Source organism: Gossypium arboreum, chromosome 12, assembly GCF_025698485.1.
Source record: "Gossypium arboreum isolate Shixiya-1 chromosome 12, ASM2569848v2, whole genome shotgun sequence".
In the NCBI taxonomy this organism is placed as follows: domain Eukaryota; kingdom Viridiplantae; phylum Streptophyta; class Magnoliopsida; order Malvales; family Malvaceae; genus Gossypium; species Gossypium arboreum.
In genome coordinates, this window is record NC_069081.1 from 114,663,192 (window position 1) to 114,683,897 (window position 20,706).

The 20,706-nt window shown below is 30.8% G+C and overlaps 2 protein-coding genes and 1 long non-coding RNA gene across 4 annotated transcripts; 2 read left to right on the top strand and 1 right to left on the bottom strand.

Moving 5' to 3' along the window:
* The first annotated feature begins 541 nt into the window (after positions 1-541).
* Positions 542-2,776, top strand: LOC128285633 (uncharacterized). The gene is made up of 3 exons (XR_008276147.1): positions 542-667; positions 1,135-1,218; positions 2,422-2,776. It is a non-coding gene; the product is annotated as an uncharacterized LOC128285633 (long non-coding RNA).
* An 8,083-nt stretch (positions 2,777-10,859) lies between these two features.
* LOC108477209 (adenine phosphoribosyltransferase 4) lies at positions 10,860-16,084 on the top strand. Of its 2 annotated transcripts, none has more exons than XM_017779685.2 (6): positions 10,860-11,385; positions 11,737-11,850; positions 14,412-14,504; positions 14,979-15,128; positions 15,527-15,585; positions 15,765-16,084. In XM_017779685.2, exons 1-6 carry the CDS (start codon positions 11,304-11,306, stop codon positions 15,816-15,818), a joined length of 552 nt encoding a protein of 183 aa, XP_017635174.1. In that variant the 5' UTR covers positions 10,860-11,303; the 3' UTR covers positions 15,819-16,084. The 2 variants fall into 2 exon arrangements, with proteins under 2 accessions (XP_017635174.1, XP_017635175.1); XM_017779686.2 differs by having other exon boundaries at positions 10,862-11,385; positions 11,740-11,850.
* A 3,155-nt stretch (positions 16,085-19,239) lies between these two features.
* Positions 19,240-20,452, bottom strand: LOC108478354 (uncharacterized). Its single transcript, XM_017780806.2, has one exon. It carries the CDS (start codon positions 20,171-20,173, stop codon positions 19,295-19,297), a length of 879 nt encoding a protein of 292 aa, XP_017636295.1. The 5' UTR covers positions 20,174-20,452; the 3' UTR covers positions 19,240-19,294.
* Between the last annotated feature and the right edge of the window lie 254 nt (positions 20,453-20,706).

Genomic DNA, 20,706 nt, shown 5'->3' on the forward strand with positions numbered 1-20,706 from the left:
CTTCCCTTTAAATCACTTGTTAGTAATTTAATTTATATTTAAAATAATTTATATATATATCAAACTTTAATATCCCACCTAAAGAAGATGTGATTGTAAATTATAAAGAGATTTTAGATATACAAAGTAGGGATAGCAATGGAGCTAGGGCGGAGATAAATATTACTAAATCTATCACTGCTTCGCTGTAATAGCCCGATTTTGGGTCTAGTCGGAACAGTGGTTTCGGGACCACAAACCCGACGAGAAAAAAAAATTTATTTTTATTATATTTTTATAGTCTATAAATTTATGAAAATATTTCGTAAAAATTTCATTCGAAAATTTTGACGTTTGAGCACTCAATTTAGTCAAAAGGACTAAATTGTAAAAAGTGCAAAAGTTAAGTTCTTTATATATGAGGTGCCTAATTGTTATGAGTTTTAAATTGAAAGTCCTTATGTGACAATTATTCCTTTAATAAGTTAGTGAATGGATATTTGTTTGGTATTTTTGAAATTTGGTTGAAATAAAAAGGGTAATTTTATAAATTAATTAAAATAACCTAATAAGACAAATGATAAAACCTATCATTTTTTTTTATTCTTTCTTCTTCAACCGTGGGAAAGAACAGAAAATAGCAGCCATGGATGAGCTCCATTCGGCCAAGCTTTTATGGCTTATATAGGTACGGTTTTTGTCCCGTTTTTAATGATTTTCGTATTTTTGAGATCCCCGAAGCTTAAATTTTCTATTTCTACCAATTGATTGAAGAGAAATTAGAGTTTAAAAATTTACCCATTCATGATATGGTTGTGTTTTGATGATTTATAGTGGATAATGAATGTTTGATGTGTTAAATATGAGTTTTATTCAATGAATTTCGGTAAAAATGTCAAAAAGGGGTTAAATTGTGAAAGTTACAAATTGGTCATAAGTGTGTGAATTAGTGAAAATTTGGAGTTTCCATAGAAGAGAAAAATGTTCAGCATGTCTTAAACCTTATAGAAATTGAATAAAAATTAATTTACGAGCATTGGGGCAAAAGTACAAATATGCAAAAGTTTAGGGGTCAAAATGAAAATTTGTAAAAATATGATTTTTAGACCCATATGAATATTGTGACTGATTGATAGGCTAAATGTGATGTTATAGATGATGAAAATTGAGACTTGGACCTAGAACGGAAAGAAATCGATTTATGGACGAGTATGTCCTTTTCACATTTGTGGTATCGAGGTAAGTTCGTATGTAAATAATACCATGCTATACATGTATTTAAATGTTATCATTACATGAATTGTACAGATATTAATGTGAATGTAATTAATAGAAATATGATAAGACAAAGCCTTAATAGACGAGGAAAAATCCCGTTTGAACCTTAGGAATAGAATAGAATACGAGTGACATGTCACTAGGAATTATGAGTCTAGATGACTAGCTCGAGAGTGAGCATTGAAATGTCATGAGATATGAGGTAGCTTTAGCTACAATTGAAGCACTTATGTGCAAAGGCTTTTCCGAGTATCTAATTAGTATTCCAAGTGTTCAACGGGCAATCCAAGGAAAGAGTTAATGATGGTCTCAATGAGGTAAGTCATTGGTGAGTATGCACTCGAGTTATGTTACGAGTTGTGCAAGTATGTATACTAATCCTATGAGAATGCCTTGATATGTGATGATCTATGATGCATAATATGTATTCTTACCATGATGGATAAAATGGTGTTGTATTAATATTATGAACAATGATCATGAATGAGTAATTTAGCCTTAACAGATTTGAGTTACTGCAGTAGTGTAACTTTGAAAATACACTAAAAATAGTGGAAAATGAGTTAGAGGTAGAATAAAATATGGGATTAAAGCTTAATGAGTCTATTTTCACATGGAAGAAACAGAAGAAGAAAAAGAATTCCATATTGTTTGATATTTGAATTCTTGTGAAATAGGGTCTGAATGAATTCGAGATCCCCTGTTCTAACTTTAGAAATTCACCAAAAATTGTACAAAAATTATTAAGAGTTATACCTTACATGAATGGATTCCTTATTGAGTCTATTTTTATAAGGAATAAACGGCATGGTCGTTGGAATTTTGTACAGGGATAAATTCGGTTTGTAGTGTACAGGGGTCAGAGTGGTCATACCCTGAAACAGGGGAGACTTTAACTAATAAACTGTACTATTTGGCTTAACCAAAAATTCTGAAAATTTTATGGAAAAAAATAAAATAAGTCTAGTTTCAGGGAAAATTAACGGAACTTAATTCGGAGTTTCGTAGCTCCAGATATAAATAATTTAGTGACCGTTGCTCAGAAAGACAGCTTGTAGTGAACTTGAAAATATGTTGTAAACATTGATAAAACAAGTTAATGAGTTGCTTATTGTTTTCATATGAACTTACTAAAGCTTACCCCTTCTTTCCCATGTTTTCTAGAGTTCCAGGTTAGCTCGGGTTGGAGGCCGTCAGAGATATTATCACCCTATCGAGTTAACGTTATCGGAGTAAGTAAACTCAAGTGATTCGAGTCTATGGCATGTATAGGGTTTTAATGTGAGTATGTAATATTATGATTTAGCCAAAGGCATTGGCTTGTTATTAAGGTAGTATTAGTTATGTAAATTGGCCTATGTCGGCTAATGACATTATGGGCCCATATGATTATTCTTATGCATGTATGTTATTATCTCTTGTGATGTGGCTTACAACATGTATGCCTAGAGATTGAATTGAGATTCATTGATGAGCTAGTAACTAATGCAGGATTAAGTGATTGGTAAATAGTTAATAATGCTTCATGAATGGTTTGTGATGTAATGATAGTTATGTCTAGTATGTGGTAATGATATGGGCAAATTCTATAATATTTATTACATAAGAAAATAACTTGAGCATAACATGTTTGTAGATGTTTAAGAGCTCATTTATGCCACGTTGTATGTTATTGGATAAGTATGTATCTATGCATGTGGTGTGAGAGTGATAAAAGGCTTGATAATTAGCCTATTTACGCCACATGGCACGAGCACACAGTGATGTGTGAAGCCTTAACGCAAGAGATTTTTCTAAGTTTTTCATGAGTTCTCGATTGGGTTCGAACACTTGAATGCATGTATTGGGCCTAAAAGCTCGCATAAGGGACAGATTGCATGTGAAAAGAAAAGTTTTAATTATTTGAGATTTCATGGCCTGTTTAGTATGGAAGTGTTAGTAAAAGTCGGTAGCACCTCGAACCCCGTCCCGGCGTCGGATACGGGCGAGGGGTGTTACATTCGCTCTATCACCCGCCCCACTCCACTATATATGTATAATCTTCAAAGCAATTACAACTTCTATAGATGTTAAATCCATCCATCCTCATCTCACTCCGCTTCAATTTTAATTTTGTTACTTATTTTTAATATTTTAATTTTTTAAAGTCAAGTAAATATATTTAAACATAATTTTTCAAAAAAATATTTAAACATAAAATATTTTTATTTTTATTTTTATTCTAGTTTGTGTTTTTAAATTGTTAACCTTTTAATAATTTATATATACAATGATACAATGGTAACTTCATATATTAGAGCGTGTCGGGTGGGGTAAGAATTACCATAATTACTCCATATTCACTATCTAAAAGAAAAAATCCACATTGCTCCGTCCCGCCCCACATCCACTTTTCAGAAGAAAAAATATGTTCCATTTGGATTGGATCGGATTGGTTCAAAATCCATGGGGTGATTCGAGTTTTGTTGTCCCTAATATGAAGGCCTAGAAAATATTTTTCATGATTGCATAACTAATTAAAAATGCATAATGACTTATTTGACCCTCCATCTTTACAAAAAAAATCATTTTAGTCCATTTAATTTTTCACTTTCAACCTTAAACTTGCAGTTTTTGTTAAACCACCCCAAAATAAATGAAAAAGCTAATGTTCTTTTTAACTTTTCTCACATTCCATACTCGTGGATTGCTATATGGATAACACACCAACATTTAATTAATTTTATAAAATTTAATTTTTCAAAAAATTAAAAAAACTATTTTTATGATTTAAAAATTATTTAAAAATTATAAAAAACTATTTTTTTATTTTTTAAAAATAATTAAATGCTAGTGTGTCATCTACGATGCAACCTACTTGTAAGCCACGCTAGCAAAGTTAACAAATTTCAATTTTTTTATCTATTTTGGGGTGATTTAATTAAAATATAAATTTAAAGTCTAAAAGTGACGAAAAATTAAATATAGGGATAAAATAACTTCTTTATAAAGTTGAAAGGCTAAAAATCATTATATCATAAAAAATGTTCAATCTTTAAAATTAAACTCAAAGTTAGAAGTCATACCAAAACTCAATCATTCTTAATATAAATACTATAAATAATATATCTTTTCTTTTAACTTTAATATGAATTTTTCATGTTAATATGTCAACAATGGCAAACCCAAGGGCTGGCACAGGCCTCGGCCTCTTAAAATGGAAATTTTCTATTTAAACCTCTTAAATTTTTAATGGTAAAATTTCACTTTGGCCCTCCTAAATGATAAAAATTTAATTCAATCTTTTAAAAATTTTAAAGATATAAGCTATTAAAATGATAAAATTACATTTTTATTATCGTAAAAATATATAATTTAATTTCGACCCCTAAAAATTTCTGGTTTTGACCCAATATGTTAGGTAATTAACAATTTTTTTTCTAATTTCAAGTACAAATTAATTATTTATTATTCATATCCTTTACCTAAAATTTTTCATTGTTGACTTAATTTGGGATTTGATGAATTTTTCATTTTCCATAATTATTTGTTGATACATTGAATAGGAGGCGAAGATAGGTGGCTCATTTTGTTTGGAATAAGATAGAGAGTTGTTTCATAACATGATCAGATTAGAAGAGGAAGAGAATGTGAAGTCTGAAATTAAATGATGAGTAGACTAATTCATGGGTTAGCCGATACACTAATTTAAAAAATGTTCAGGTCCACATTCAACTTAGCTTGATCCACTCAAAAAACTATGTCATCATTTTAAAAACAATAAAATAATATTTTATATTAACAGGTATATATCTTACAACTAAAATTTTAAAATATTTAATTAAAAATCTAGTCAAGTTGATCGATCTGAGAGAAAAAAATATTTTTCAAGCTTGGCCCAATTTGGATCGGGCTAACAATTCATAGGCCAAGTTGTTCAGTGCCATAAGCTTAAGCGGAGTGGCACTATAACATGTCATGGTCTTCTTGAGTAGGACATGGTAGTTAAGATTTGGTGTGGTAGTTAATGAGTGGTTTTGCTTGACAAAAAAATTATAAGATAGACGATCTTACAAGAGGTTCTTGTGAGGGTTTGTCTAGGCTATTATATAGGGGTGTAACAATCTTATATATTTTTATTGGGTTTTATTTTATAATCCCTATTTTTATTAAAAGTATAATTATCAAAATAATATATTTAAAGCTAACAAATTTGATTGCTAAAATCTGTCATAAATTTTTATTTAACATAAAATATTTAATAGTAAAAGTTAAAATTTGAAATTAAAAAGTAAAAAATCTAAATTATTAAAATAAAATTACAATAATTAAATATCAAAATTTCAAGAAATAATGAAAATTTAATCATTCCTATTTGATCAATCTTTGCAAATGCGAACAGGGGAGGGGGGTTATTTTGCCGAATTCTAATAAACCCGGGTGATGGATATTTGTTGTAAGAGAGGCCTGGACATATGGAAAGAGCGGACCATATGATTGAGACACGTCAGCAACCCAACAAATTGACCCCAGCCGGATTCGAGCGTGTGAGTTGCACGTGCCTCTCATGCGTGATGTCCCACTTTCTCTCTCTTCCATTCATCTCATAAATTGCGGCTAATTGTTTAGAAACAAACAATGCGGTCCCCGTCTCGGACCCAAGTTCCCCCTTCTCTTTTTTATTTTTCTTTTCTATTTGGTTCCGGTGGAATTTTTAATTTTTTAATCCTTTATTATAATTTGTCTCCATTCCTTTCTTTATTTTTATACTCATTTGTTTTAACACTTATTAATAACATATTTTTTTTACAATTTTTAAAAATTATAACTCAATCGATATGAACATTGTTACTAATATAAGAAAATTTAAGTTCAAGAGTGTTGAAGCGCATTATTCTCTTATTATTTATTGATTAGAAAATATTTGTAAACATTATATAAAAAATATATATGATTAATACGTATAATGAAATTGTTATTCACCTAATTATCTAAACTATATTCATATAATGTTTTTCATTAATTTATCGAGTTGAGCATTCATCCATTTATATTATATTTTATGTATACGATATTGATATAAATTAATATGTTACCTACTTAATTTGATTGTTATGTTATCCAAGTGAAGTAATAAAATGATAAAAAACAAAAAAAGGCAGTTTACATTATAATACTTACAATTAAACCAGATGAACAAAAGGTATAAGTATAACATCAGCAGTAGATTAGTTGAGAGTGGAGTTAATCAATTAAGTAAAATAAATAAATAATAATATGGAATTTGAAAGCTAGCGTCTTGGAGAAAGAAAAACCAAAAGATTCTGGAATATATAGTTGAGTTAAAAGTTAATACCCTGAAGGACCATCATAATATTTTCTACTATTACTTTCACTAACATTTCTTTTAATTAACCAATGTTTTGCACTCTTGTGATTAACAATGGAAATTTATTTGATAATATTAGTGGATTGAGTGCCACATATCACTTGTATTATCACAAGAATAAATATTTATATAATTCATAAAAAATTCACTTAAATTCTGATTTTTAATAAAATAACGAATAGTAATATATAATAATGTTTTTGTCATTTGCTATTTTTGTATATAAAGTAGTTAAATGAAACAACTAAAATGAGATGTGGAACCCAAGCCTAAAGACAATTTCTATTTGATTTACTTTTATCACTCTACTCATAATTCAATTATTGAATTTTTATATAATTTTAATGTTAATATTAGATTAACGTCACAAAATTTAGTATTAATAATATATCAAATTTTTAATTGTTATAAATCTTCTAATCTGATTTAACGAATTGATTTCACTTAGTATATATATATAAATCGAGACATACAAGGGTGTAACTATATGGATTTGGCAGAGGACCCGACCCTTTAAACTAGATAAATTTTATTTAGGCTATTTAAAATTTTTAAAATTTAAATTAATAAATATAATTTTATACTTTGACCTTTCTAAAAATAATAAAATTTTGATTTAATTATTTAGAAATTATAAATATATAAACTATTAAAATAATAAAATTACATTTATATTATCGTAAAAATTATAATTTAATTTAACTCTTAAAAACTTTTTCATTCCATCCCTAGAAACATCCATTTTAAACTCAACTTATAACATTAAAAATTTCAATATTAGCTTACCAAATACGAATCTATTAACCCAATGAATACATTTGTCCGGGGTTTCTCTTCTTCTTCTTTTCCAGCAAAGGCAAATTAAGTGGGGGTCAGTAGGGTAGGGCTAGCTTTCTTTCCATCCCTAACTCCACGATCATCAACATGAAAATCTAAATTCAAAAAGAGAAGAAGAAAAGTCAAAATCGTATATAATGGACCTGACAGGAAGTGAATTGAAATAATTTGCCAAAAATGTTGACAAACCTAATTTTGTCAATATGTCAATCCATTTATATAACAAAATTTGGAGTACGTACATTTAAATTTATTGCCTTTGTCAAAAATCTTACCGTAAAAAGCATACAGGATCCTGCAAGATCTAATCTCTTGAAAAAATAATTAATTCTGAAGATTTTGATGTCAAAGACAATGAAAAGCAAATATCATCACATGAATCTCAATTATGTAATCACCTAAATAGCTAATCTTTAGACTTATAATTGCTCCATTGACAAACTCGTCCTTGCATGCATTTTTTGATACTTCTTTGCCTTCTATAGCTAATAGGGTCCATTAGCTATAAAATACCCTCAACATTTGTTCACATTTTCCTAGAAATTTAACACACTAAAGAAGGAAAGCATAATTGTTACACGAAGGAGATGATATATATCATATGTCACAAATTTGGATGTTAATTAAGTATGAATTTACAGCAATTTCATGAGCAGTACTGCTAGTAGAACATCGAAAAAGGTGAGAACCATCGGACAAGGGTGACATGGCTATGAATGCGGAGACTGACACGTGCCCTTCTTTCAAGGACATGTTGATGAATGGTAATGAGGATGCTCAAGAGGATTGGGGGAATATTTAGGATGAAGATTTTGAACTCTCGGAAGGTGATGTTGCGAATAGATGGTTGATGGGATTTCTTCGATCCGGTTATTTGATAGAGTTTATTTGTTGATAAATAAAAGCATGAAGCGTACAATTGTTATCAAATTTTTGGGCAAAAAAATTTAATTGTAGTGTTGTATATAATAAGATCTATTCGTTGTGAAAATCGTCTCAATCAATGCAACTTATGAACATTGTGAATCATTATTTCTTCTTGGGTTTCAAATCAGTGAATGGCTATAAAAGAAATTTAACCCAAGATCCTTAAGTAATCTTTGATCAATATCTAATAGCTCAACCATGCAGTCTTTTATCCCTCGAATATGGTGGTATGGATTAGGCTTCCTGCTTTACTTGAAGAGATGTATAACAGAGACATATTGTGTCCAATTGGTACTATAGTTGGGAAGGTGATTGAAGTTGATTATAAAATTGACAATGGGTCAAGGGGTCGCTTTGCTCATATGGTGATTATCAAATTTTTTTTTGGGTATTTAAACAGTTTTTTATTTATAAGTGGTACCTAAACTGTTTTTTTTTTAAATTGACATTTTTATTAGTTCAATCGTTACTTAAACCGTTAAATCTATTAAAAAAGTACAACCACATAAAAATTGACATGTAACAAGAAGAAGGACAAAGTATGATTTTCATTATATAAATATTTAAAAAATAGAGAAAACTAGTTCACCTAATTTTTAGCTTGGTTCAACCCTTATTTCTAGATTGATTCTTCAATCTAATCGTTTAGTTCAGTCTGATTCGGAGAACACTAATTTTGATCGATGAAAGAATTTTTTCAATCCCGTTAGGTCAAGCAAGTAGGCGGCGAAGTTCGAAAACAGAATTAATCACCCGCATCTTGACCTCAGGAGCGCCAATTTCAAATGTAGCTAGCATTGGCAAACATTACACAGAATGGAAAAAAAATAAAGAGAGAGAAATGATGTAAAAGAAAAAAAAAGAAATAGAAATTATATTTTAAAGTTTATATGATGTGGGCGTATGTTATTAGTTGAAAATTTTTAATGGATAGAATTGTTTGGTGTAAAATATGGAAGTGAAGAAATAATAGGTAGGGTTGTTTAAATAAAGTGTAATAATGTAAGGGTTATTTAGAATATTAGCAAATATTTTTTTATTCAACCCTTAAATTGAGTTTTCATGTGTTATTGTGTTATTTTATTTAAAAAGCTAATAACTTGGTTCACCAATTATTATTGTTTCTTTTGCAAATATCTAAAGTTTTCACAAATAAAACGACACTAAGGCATATAGGAAAACAACATGAAGTTAAGAACCGTAGGTGATAGACAAAAAGTAAAAAGACTTTTGTCTCAAACACAGCACAAAATCAACTGCAAATTTTGTAAGTTGATGTTGAAATTTTCGATATTTGGCATCAACCAACACCCCAAATTTATTTTTATTATTATCATCTAATTTCTCTGGGTCAATTAATTCTATGCATCTTCAAGATTTATAGGTAGTTATCAGTCTTTATCTCACTTTGTCCTAACTCCTATATTGAATTTCTTTGATGGATGAGTTGCTTTTCGGAATTTAAATTAATACCAACAACGACCTTAGATTAGTGTTGTTATTAGATTTGGGAAGAAACTACGCTAATTTTCAAGGTGGGAATGTGGAAAGTGAGCGAGTCTTGGCTTAATTTCTGCTCCCAAAATTTATAAAAACTTTTATTAATATATTCTCTCCATTATAGTGTAAGGCTTTTTCTTCTCTTTTTTTTTTTTTTATTTTCCTCATGCAAATTGAAATATATTTTGTCATCAGTTATTGATTTTACTCTATGTTTGGATTATCAATAGCTAATGAAAAGAAAGAAAAAGAAGGTAAATGAAAGTTCAAAAGAAAAGAAAGTATTACATCATTCGGTTAAAATTATTTGTACATAAAATTAACAAAAATTGTTTCGCTAAATAGTGGATAAGAAATAATTGATGATGTAATAATTTTGGGATAATGTCATATTTAGTGTCTAAATTGTTACTGGAATAATTAAAATTGTCTAATGTAAGATATGAACTATCAATCCATGTATTATTATAATATCTAAAATTAACATCATTAATAAAATTTAAATTGCAAATGAATTTTTTTGCCTTAAAGTATACAATTTTTTTATTTTGATACCTAATTTTTTTATCAAATTAATACCTAAAGTTATATTTTATTTATCAGTTTAGTTCATTACTTTTAAAAAATCTATTATTGTTTAAAAATATTAAATGAAATGTGGTCAATTAGAAGGTGCCATGTGACATTCTTTGATTTTGATCTATGTTGACTTAATAGTATTTTTAAATTTTATATTAAAAGTTATTTTAAAATTTTAAAATTATATATATTTTTATTTTTGAGAAAATATTTTTAAAATTTAAAATTTTCTAATACATAAATTTTATATTCTTTTAATTTTCATAATTAAATTATTTTTCAAATTTTTATTATATATTTTTAAAGTATTGTTTAAATTATTGCAAAGCTTATATATATATATTTGACAAAAAATCTAAATTTTATTTTACAAGGTAATGAGGAAAAAGCAGGGGGGGCCTCGTGATACAACTTTTTGTTTTTAACCCTTTTTTACACACAGCCTCTCTCTCTTACTTACATCCAGCAAAGATTTCTTCTCTCTCCCTCTATATATTTCTTGTGCAGAGAGCTCTCTCTCTCTCTCTCTCTCTCTGTTTCTTTCTCTAACAGACAATTTAAATCTCCTCTTCTTATAAATGCCCACTTCTTTTTTTCTTTTTTTGTCTTGCTTCATTTAAAGGGTGTGAGGAGTATCAAAGGAAGAACATTGGGAGAGAGGGGAGACAAGAGGAAAGGAAGTGTTGGCCGTTTTGGCTGTCTTCCTTGTTGAGTGTTATTGTTTCTTTCTTCTTTGCTTACATGGTGCGAGTCATAGAGAGAAGAAATAAGATTAAAAAGACAGGGAAATAGATAATATTTATAGACAGATAGATTGCATAAAAAACAATAGACAATGTCGGCTTACAGAGACAAAGATCCCCGTATTCATGGCATCCAATCCAAGATTCGTGTTGTCCCCAATTTCCCCAAACCAGGTTCCTCTGTTCCTTCTTTCCCTTTTTTTTTAAATTTTTTTTTTGCAAGATTAAAAAAGAAAAGAAAAAGGTTTCTTAGTCTCTTTGTTCTGTCATGTACTCCGTTTTTTGTTTTTGTTGCCTTGAAAGTTTTGTAAAATGGATTATGATTTAAAACCCAGATTTTTACAGCCTTTGGAATAATATAAACGACCATAAAGACTGAACTTTTATTGATTAATACGGTTTTTCTGCCCAATTCAAGTTGGGACCTTGTCATTTTGAAAGAAAATTGCATGATTTATCTAAACCAGTTCCATATTGTTTGTTGACGTTAGATTGTGCATTTGGTATCATGTATGGTGGAAATAGCAGGTATTATGTTTCAAGACATAACTACTCTTTTACTGGATCCTAAAGCATTCAAGGACACAGTGGATTTGTTCGTTGAGAGATACAAAGGGAAGAACATTTCAGTTGTTGCAGGTAAAAAACAAAGTGAAGATAAGGGGAGAAAACCTTTTTATAAAAATGGAAGGTCCTTTTTTTTCCCTAAAACTATTATGGTTTTTGATGTGCCAAAGATTTGATCCATAGCTTTTCAAGAACTGTTTTTATGGCTGTTTGATTAGCATCAAAGCGGGTGGGGTCCATGGTTATGAGAAAGTAAGCTTCTGTAGAAACAGGGGTAAAAGGGATATGCCCCCTTCAAATTGCATAAGTTTCTGGTTATCTTTTTTAATGCCGTTTCACGGATTTTGTAATGGAAGTGACTCTTGTTTTTTTTTTTTTTTCTTTAAATTTCATTTCTCGTTTGACTACCACCCCTTGTTAGTGGGAGGAGCCATTGATTGCTCCCTCTCACTCTCTTTTGTCCACACACATTCTTGTTGTGGCCATGTGCTTGGATCCTACTTGGCTTGATGGTGGTTGGTGATGGATGCCCACCTTTCTTGAGGTGGACAGGATGATGTAAATTCCCAGCCGCCTTTTTCTTATAATTTTTAGCCTTAATTATACAACCATAATGTGATTATCACTGCTGAATGATTGATGCATTTGTTGCTTATTGAAATACTAGTTGTTTTCCTCCATTTTCCCTTTCATTGCTGGCTTTGGTTAGCTTCTACATTGCTGGATAAAATGATAATTTGCTGTTTTTTTTGCCTTGTCACTTTGACACACTACAAGGGCAGTTAAAATGGGTTTTGATAATCCTATCATTGATAGTGTTGCCTTGGTCAGTATGTTGTTTCTTTTTAATAAGAAAAGAATCATTTAAGCATTTATTATTTATATGTGCTTTGTCTTATTGCATGTACAGTATAATTTGTCTCTGTGTGTGGTAAAGTAGACATGGGTTGTCTTCTTGTGTAAATGGAACCTATGTGGAAAATGGCGGCGTTTCCCACACAAGATAAGGGTAACACGTTTTCACCATTCTTGTTAATGTTGTGCAATAGGTTTGGTCAGTTCCTAGGGTTCTGATTTTGTCATACTAGAACAAGGGTGTATATTGTATTTGACTGCCTTTGGAAATTCAAGCCCTTTTTTGTCAGACTCAAATCTTTTCTGATTATGCAATGAACTGTCAATCAACTACCAATTTCTTTGCCAATGGTCGCGCATTGATCATGTTTATGCTTCTTGTGGTTGGTTCGATTTCTACATGTCACGTTTAAGTAATTCTTGCTAGCCTTGGCCTGCTCTTCTTGTTTAGTTGGCTTTTCATCTGGTTTAAGGTTGAGGAGGAGAATCTAACTTTTACTTAGAATACCCAAGTTCGTTCCTATTTTAAGCGGATAAGGAATGGGGGATGAATTTGGAGCAATACTTGCTATTTAATTCAACTCAAAAATATTTTACAAGGTTTTTGGAGGGGTGGCAGGGGGTTTACATACCACTTGTAATAGGCTTAATATATAGATTGGCCCTTGATCTTGACAATTTTTTTCACATTAGCCCTTAAAATTCTTTTAGATCATATTGGTCCCTAAAGTAGGCATCTGCTACACAGATTGTTTTTCTTTAAGAATTTGTTGAGGTGGACAAGGGGGATTCATCTTTAACCATTCTTAAAACTAAAAAGCTTTAAAATTTTGAAAAAAAAATTGAATATATAAAAATATAAAATGAAAACAATAACTTAAGTTAGTATTTTACATTTAAAAGCTTACTCTTTAAATATTCAACTTTAAAAAAATAAAAATAACTTTTAAAATCTAAAGATATTTAATAAATAAAAATTAAAATATACAAAAATGAATAAAACAAAAAATAATGAAAAATTGATAGTGTTGACTGAAGTTAACTGGGCTTGACCAGAATTGATCGACATTGAGAGGGAGTTGACCAATGTCAACCGGTCAATTTTGTTTCTTTAATGGTTAAAATATTTTTAATCTTATATTTTACTGTTTCTTCTAATTTACTACAATTTTAACCAATTTTTTTTAAACCTTTTTGAAATGTTAACTAAATTTGTTATTTTTATTTTTAATTTATATACCTATTCTTTTTTAAAGTTTTATAATTTATATATTTCTTTTATTTTTAACAAAATTTTAAGGTTTTTTAAGAAACTTTTAAGAATGATTAAAGATGAATCCATGTGTATTTCTCCACATCTTGCCCCCATATTTGTCCACATAAACAAATTCTTCAAAAACAACTTGTGTTAGTGTAGAGACCAATTTGTGTAACGGATGCCAACCTTAGGGATTAATATGATCAAAAAAAAAGTTGAGGGGCCAATATGAGAAAAGTTGTTAAGTTCAGGGGCCAATCTATATATTATGCCTTAAAAAACTAATGGTGTTAACCATAGGGACTGATTTGTGCAATGGATGCCAACCTTAGGGACTAATGTGATCCAAACAAAAGTTTAGGGGTCAATTTGAGAAAATTTTCCAAGTTTAGGGGCCAATCTATATATTAAGCCTTTGATATCAATCATTAATCTTCTATCACTGCATTTGTCTCTTGTTTTGTTTTCCCTCTAGCATATGTTGTACTTACAGATTATAATAAGAAAGCTTGAATCTCAGGTATAGAAGCTCGGGGTTTTATCTTCGGTACTCCCATTGCATTGGAAATTGGAGCAAAGTTTGTTCCCTTGAGAAAACCGAACAAGTTGCCTGGTAATATTTCCTACCGTGCAGATATGCACAAGAATCTTTTATACTTTATATATATATATATATATATCATGCTTGTATGATCAGAAATTTGTCTGGTTATCTGATGTACCCGAGAATTCTGGTAATACATTTCATTCTACTTTTATCTATTTTACTGTTATAATAATAGAAAATTCAAGCTTAGTGATAAAAATTGCACCATAGTCAGTATTTAACGATGAACTAAGATTGATGATTAGTCAGGGTGATTACTTGTGCATGTTTGTCAGAGCTGTCTCTAATGTGATAACTGTTGATTGCCTGTGTTTTTCGTACATATTCATAATTTTCCGAGTACATTATTTATCTTATCACTTGATATTCTCAAAGATTGAGTAGTATATTTATTTATTTTCATACCATTCGGATTTATTAAATTCTCGAGGTTAACTTGTCTGTTTTTTTTTTTCCCTTAAAAATGTACAATGTTTTTAGGTAAAGTTATTTCAGAAGAGTATGAACTGGAATATGGAAGGGATTGTCTGGAGATGCATCTTGGAGCTGTTGAACCCGGTGAGCGGGCTTTGGTTGTTGATGACTTGATAGCAACTGGAGGCACTCTTTGTGCTGCTATGAAGTTACTGGGTAAATCTTACAAACTCTTAACACAAACAGCATATTGTTATTAAAAGCCGAATGCATTTTGAATATAACTAAATGGCAATGGTATTACAAGAAAAGCTGCCTGAAGATGTTTCTTACTGCAGTTCACATTTGTATTTGCACTGTTAATAAGATGCTCAAAAAAAAGGAATTCAATTCGGTAGGTCAGTGAGTTCAGAGAGGTGTCTCGGCCAAAAGGAAGTAGCAGCAGACTGTGACATTTAGTTTGAGTTGTGTTATACCGTGATTATATTTTGCTAGGAAACAAAAATTAATTCTTGTGTGATCTTCATTGACATTGATTATCATATTCTCAAAGATGGCATTTGTCTTCTCCTGATTTTGCTGAATCTTTTCACTGTAAATGTGGTAATCTTCAGAACGCGTTGGAGCAGAAGTAGTTGAATGTGCATGTGTTATCGAGTTGCCAGATTTAAAGGTGTGTATTTAACTTCCAATCTTAGCTGCATCTTGTATATTGTGCTCATAAAAGCATACACTTTGTGAAGGCAAAGGAATTTTCAATTTCTGTATATATCATTATCCATATACATAGATGTTTGTGTATATTTGGTTTAGGCCTTAATTAGCAAAATATTGTGATTAACATATTTGTAGGGTCGAGAACGCTTGAATGGCAAGCCATTATATGTACTTCTGGAGTCCTACTGAGCCTATCCGACAAACGGTGCACTAGCATAACAAGATGTACATTAGAGCTCCATGGATATCTACTTGCACCTGGAATCTTTATTTTTATTATTATTACTATTATTTATTCTCAACTCTCATTAGTGAAGATTGATAAAACCTTGGTGATGGAGAAAGGGCTTTTGATTAAACAAAATGCTATTTAGGATTATTCTCATTTATTTCTATTTTTTTTTTAATTTAAGAAATGAAATTTATAAACCCTGAATATATTGTTGTCTTGATAAGACATGTGTGGATGGACCCTTTCTAGTTTCTACAAACAGAGATTCCCCCCATTGTCGTGCCTGAAAATCGTGTCTCGTAACAACAGTAGCTTTCTTATACCTGGATATGTATGCTGAAACAAACAATGCGGGATTTGTCCAATCTTCAGGGCAGTATATGCTTTTAGATTGCGTGTCCACAAAGAGAACAAACATTTAGGAATGGTTGTCACTGTTGAGGAAGAGTTCAATACCGCTGTCATTGAAGGTCATATGTTTTACAACTCAACCATGGATGTAACTTGAGCAGAAAACAATGGTCTAAAAAAACCGTATGTATATTCCAAAAATGCAAATGTCGGTTGCATCTTTCCTTAATTTAAAATACAGATGGCAAAGGTTAAGACAAAAGAGAAGAGGGAGGTTCTCAAGTGCTCCTATCAATTGTGGAGATCGGTGCCCTTACGTTTTCACTTTCCATTACAATGTCACTGTCGGCTGGTGATTGCAGTGTTTTCAAATTTTAGGAACATTAACATTATCGTATTTGGCAGGTTATAATGCAAGTAACGTTATTCTGGATCTCGCCTTATACGTATATCTTAATGTATTGCAATTTTTTATTTTTTCTTTGTAACAGCCTTAAAATATTCCGAAAACTTGGGAACTCCACCTATAAAAAAAAAAAAAGCCACATTTCAAAAAAATATCTGCATAAGTAACCAACTTGGTGCCTACATGGAAATAACTTAAATTTTAATTAAAGAAAAACAACAATTCAGTTTAACGAGCGAGAACCTTTTACCTAGCGAGGAAAACTAAACAACAGTTCAGTCACCCCTAAATCCCTCGGAACCCAAAAACCGGCTGGCCATTTTCTTCCATGAAATCTGAACATTGTTAAAAAGAAGAATCAAAACCCATTGTTCTTTCTACCTAAACATCCATAGATGTCGCCATTTTGTGTCTTCAAATCTCCAAATAATTTGGATTCCACCATCAAGAGAATTTCACTAACCCCAAATCCTACTGTCACTTCTTATACCCCTTTTGAAGTAGCTAAAGAATGGGAATGAAGTGTGGAAGTGAAGGGGAAATGGTTGTTTGGAAAGATAGAAAATCTGGGAAAGCTTTGAGGAAAAAGAATGTTTTTAAGTAATATTATTTGATCTGATTAAAGTGTTAAGAGACAGAGAAGAGTGGGGATAAAGAAATGAGAGGAGACAAAAAAGGATAATGCAAATTGCAAAATTAAAAATCATTTTAACTGTAGAGGAAAATAAAAAAAACTTTTATTTTAATTCATATTTTCCATGTCATCCCCACATTGTTTACTAACTTAGAAGAAATCACAACACTTGGCACTTTATAATAGGTTATTAGTGCTAATTTCTTTTTAACTGACGTAGAGTATTTTAGTTAACTAAGCAGAAAAAGGTTTTAAGTATAAATGTGGGAAAAGTAATATAGTTTGTTGAGCATTAAACCTTTATTTAATATAAATAAATGTAAAAGAAGAAGCAAACAATATAAAATAAAATTTTAACTTAATAATAATTATTGATGAGGTATGTAAAAGTTGTGCACACTTGTTGACTAAAAAAATACAGATTTGATTTTTAAAATTCAATGCAAAATTAGTAATCCAATCTAAAATCATTAAAATTGGATTGATGCAAAATTAAATAAAATCAATTTAAAATTGTTTGAATCTAATTTAAATTATTGCTTATTTGTATTGATAATAATAATTTTTATTTCATTTTCTATTTTCAATTATTTAAGAAATTTTATTTTGAATTAATTAGATTAAAAGCAGATAATCGAGTGGTTTAACTATTACTATGAGTTTTGAGACATTGATGTCAAAAGTACAAAGAGTATTTTTTTAATTATTAATAATTTATACAATGAAAATATATAAAAAAAAAGTAAAAACATGGAGTGAAATAAGCCAATGTGGAAAGTTAAATAATTAAAGTTTTAAAGATATTAGTATCACGGGCTAATCGGGCATCAATTTATCAATTATAAAATTATTAAAATATTCTTTCGAATATAAAATAAATTATATTTTTATGAAGATATTTTTATGTTTTTATATAATAAATCAAAAAAATTGATTACACACCATGAATGATTATCTTTAATATTGTAACTAAAGTACGAATTAAGTTTTAATAAATATATTTATTATATTTTTTTACGTACAAACCTTCACTTTATATATATATATATATATATATATATATATTCTACAATATTTTAATCTTATTTATTACTGCCAATTCAAAGATTAGGATGATAATTAACATTTCAAAATTGATATAAAACATATCACTTTAAATATAGATACAATAGCAGACAAAAAAAAGAAGACGTAACTACACTAATTATCATATCTGCAGGTTACTGAGCATGCACCATAAATACAATCGAAACATCTTTGGATGCATTCCCAATTCTAACGCTGATTTCAGACTAACTTGCAGTAGGTAGAATGGTAATGATGATAGGAGTTGAATGTCTCCAGGGATTTTGAATCTTATATCAGCTGCCTGGGAGATGAATCACCTTTGACCCTGGATTTCTCCTATCTATTGCTTGACTTTTTGTTAATCATTCTCTGTTTGGGTTCAGATAAAATCATGATGGACAAAACATAGAGCCAAAAATATCTATTTTTTTATTATTAATGATTTTTGGCTTTTTATTCAATTCAAACATTGAATGTATTTTAAAATAGTTATTACTATTTATTTGGCGGCAACTGAAACATGAAGATATGCATAATTTAAATTAAAAGTAAGTGAAATTATTATAGTAACCTAAATATGATACTGAAAGTGGCAAGCACTGGCTTCAATCAAACTCATAATTATGAATTATCACCTAAATTGACATCAAATTCATTATACTGAATGGAAATGGTATTCATGATCAAACCAAAAGCAAACTCCAGACGTTAAATTGGGTTAATTAATTAAATACAAAAGAAAAAGCAAAAGCAAAAGCAAAAGGGTTAGGTACCTGAATTAATTAGCATTTACCAACCCAATTTTTTTTTCTTTTCCAGAATAGTAATCGTAGGGAAGGTTGAAACCAAAAAGAAGAAGAAAAAAATTGTGTTGATAAATGCAATAAAGACGATGCACCCTCCCTCACACAAAAAATAATTATTTTAACAAACATTTAAATCTTCTTCTTTTTTTTTTTTTTGAAAAAGTATTTTTACAATTTGTAGATAATAAGAAAGCAAGGCAACACTGCACGTGGATCGAACACCAGCAACTCGCCGTTGTCTCCACTCACTGAGTCACACCCCACTCGCCCCTCCAGCAACGTCTCGTACCCCAACCCTCCCCGCTTCGAGACTCGTCCAGCAATAACCCGGCAAACCAACATCGCCTTCCTCCCCATCCCACCTCCCGCCCTCTCGTGAGCCCCGCCGCTACCGGAATACGTGCAAATCGCAGCACCTTTCCCGCCGGAAAACAGCCACTTTTCGTTCATTCCGCAGCTCCCTGTAGTGGGACCCAAGCAATGGAACCGCATTACCTCGTTACCGTCGGCTACGCACCTCGCATTTTCCTCGTCGGCAGAAGCTGGGCCACCCGAGCCCGAGCTGGACCGAGTTTTCACAGTCTCTCGGTACTCCTCGAACCTGCTCACCGTCCTTGGTCCATTTTGAACTTTAAAAATCATCTCGATCCGACCCGTGAAAGTCTTGGGGCTCCAACTCGTATGGAAAATAATCTCCACGACATTCCTCGAAGGGTGACCCTCAGGCAGTTCGGTCAGTGCAGGCAGGACAGGGTCAGGGTTCCTAACTGCACGTGAAGGCATTGAACTACTCCGGCGAGGTCGAGGCGGGGGCGGAGTACTATTCAAATCGGATTCGGGTTTACTGCTGGACCTCGAAAGCAGTTTGGGGTTGGGTTTGGTGTCCGATTTCTTGGGTTTTTTCTTGGCCGTTTGGATGACATCCTTGATGCTTTGAGAACTTCGTGTACAACTGGTACTAGGGATCAAATACTTAGGGCTGGGGTGATAAACATCTTCATATGCTCTCGATTTGCATTGCAAAGATTTGACCCACCCGCTCGCCATTCTCGGATCCTTTTTTTTTTTTTTTTTAGCCAAAGAAAAAATATCGCTCTCCTTTCCTGTTTTGTTCTCTCTCTAACGCTTTGCTCTCATTTTTGTTTGCTTTTTCTTTTTAGTTTGTGTGTTTTTCTTTGGGGGTGGGGGTTTGAGAGTGAGGGAAAAGAGTGGAAAGGAAAGGAGATGGCGGGATATTAATGGAGGAGCTGTGTCTTGAAGGGGTAGAAAGTGGAAATGACGAAAATGTCCTTATGGAACTTCATTACCCACGTGGATTCTGTCTTAGAAATTGTTTGCTTTGGTTCCATGGACAAAATATTCATTAATGAAAGAAAGCAATGTAACAATGGAAAAGTTATTATTTTCCTTCCTCTTTTTTCCTTTTTCTAGGAAAGTTTGTTACCCACATTTTTTAAAAAAAATTATGGTAAAAATATTTAAGAGATGCTTTAACAATATTGCAGAGTTTTTTTTACCATTAAGGAATGAAATAATTTCTAAATAAACTTAAAAAGGGTTGATTTTTGGGGGTTAAAGAT

Coding starts and splice junctions, on each gene's coding strand:
- LOC108477209 (XM_017779685.2), top strand. CDS start 11,304: ATGTCGGCTTACAGAGACAAAGATCCCCGTATTCATGGCATCCAATCC. Junction 11,386..11,736: donor CCCCAATTTCCCCAAACCAG/GTTCCTCTGTTC, acceptor TGGTGGAAATAG/CAGGTATTATGTTTCAAGAC. Junction 15,129..15,526: donor TGCTGCTATGAAGTTACTGG/GTAAATCTTACA, acceptor GGTAATCTTCAG/AACGCGTTGGAGCAGAAGTA.
- LOC108478354 (XM_017780806.2), bottom strand. CDS start 20,173: ATGGCGAGCGGGTGGGTCAAATCTTTGCAATGCAAATCGAGAGCATAT.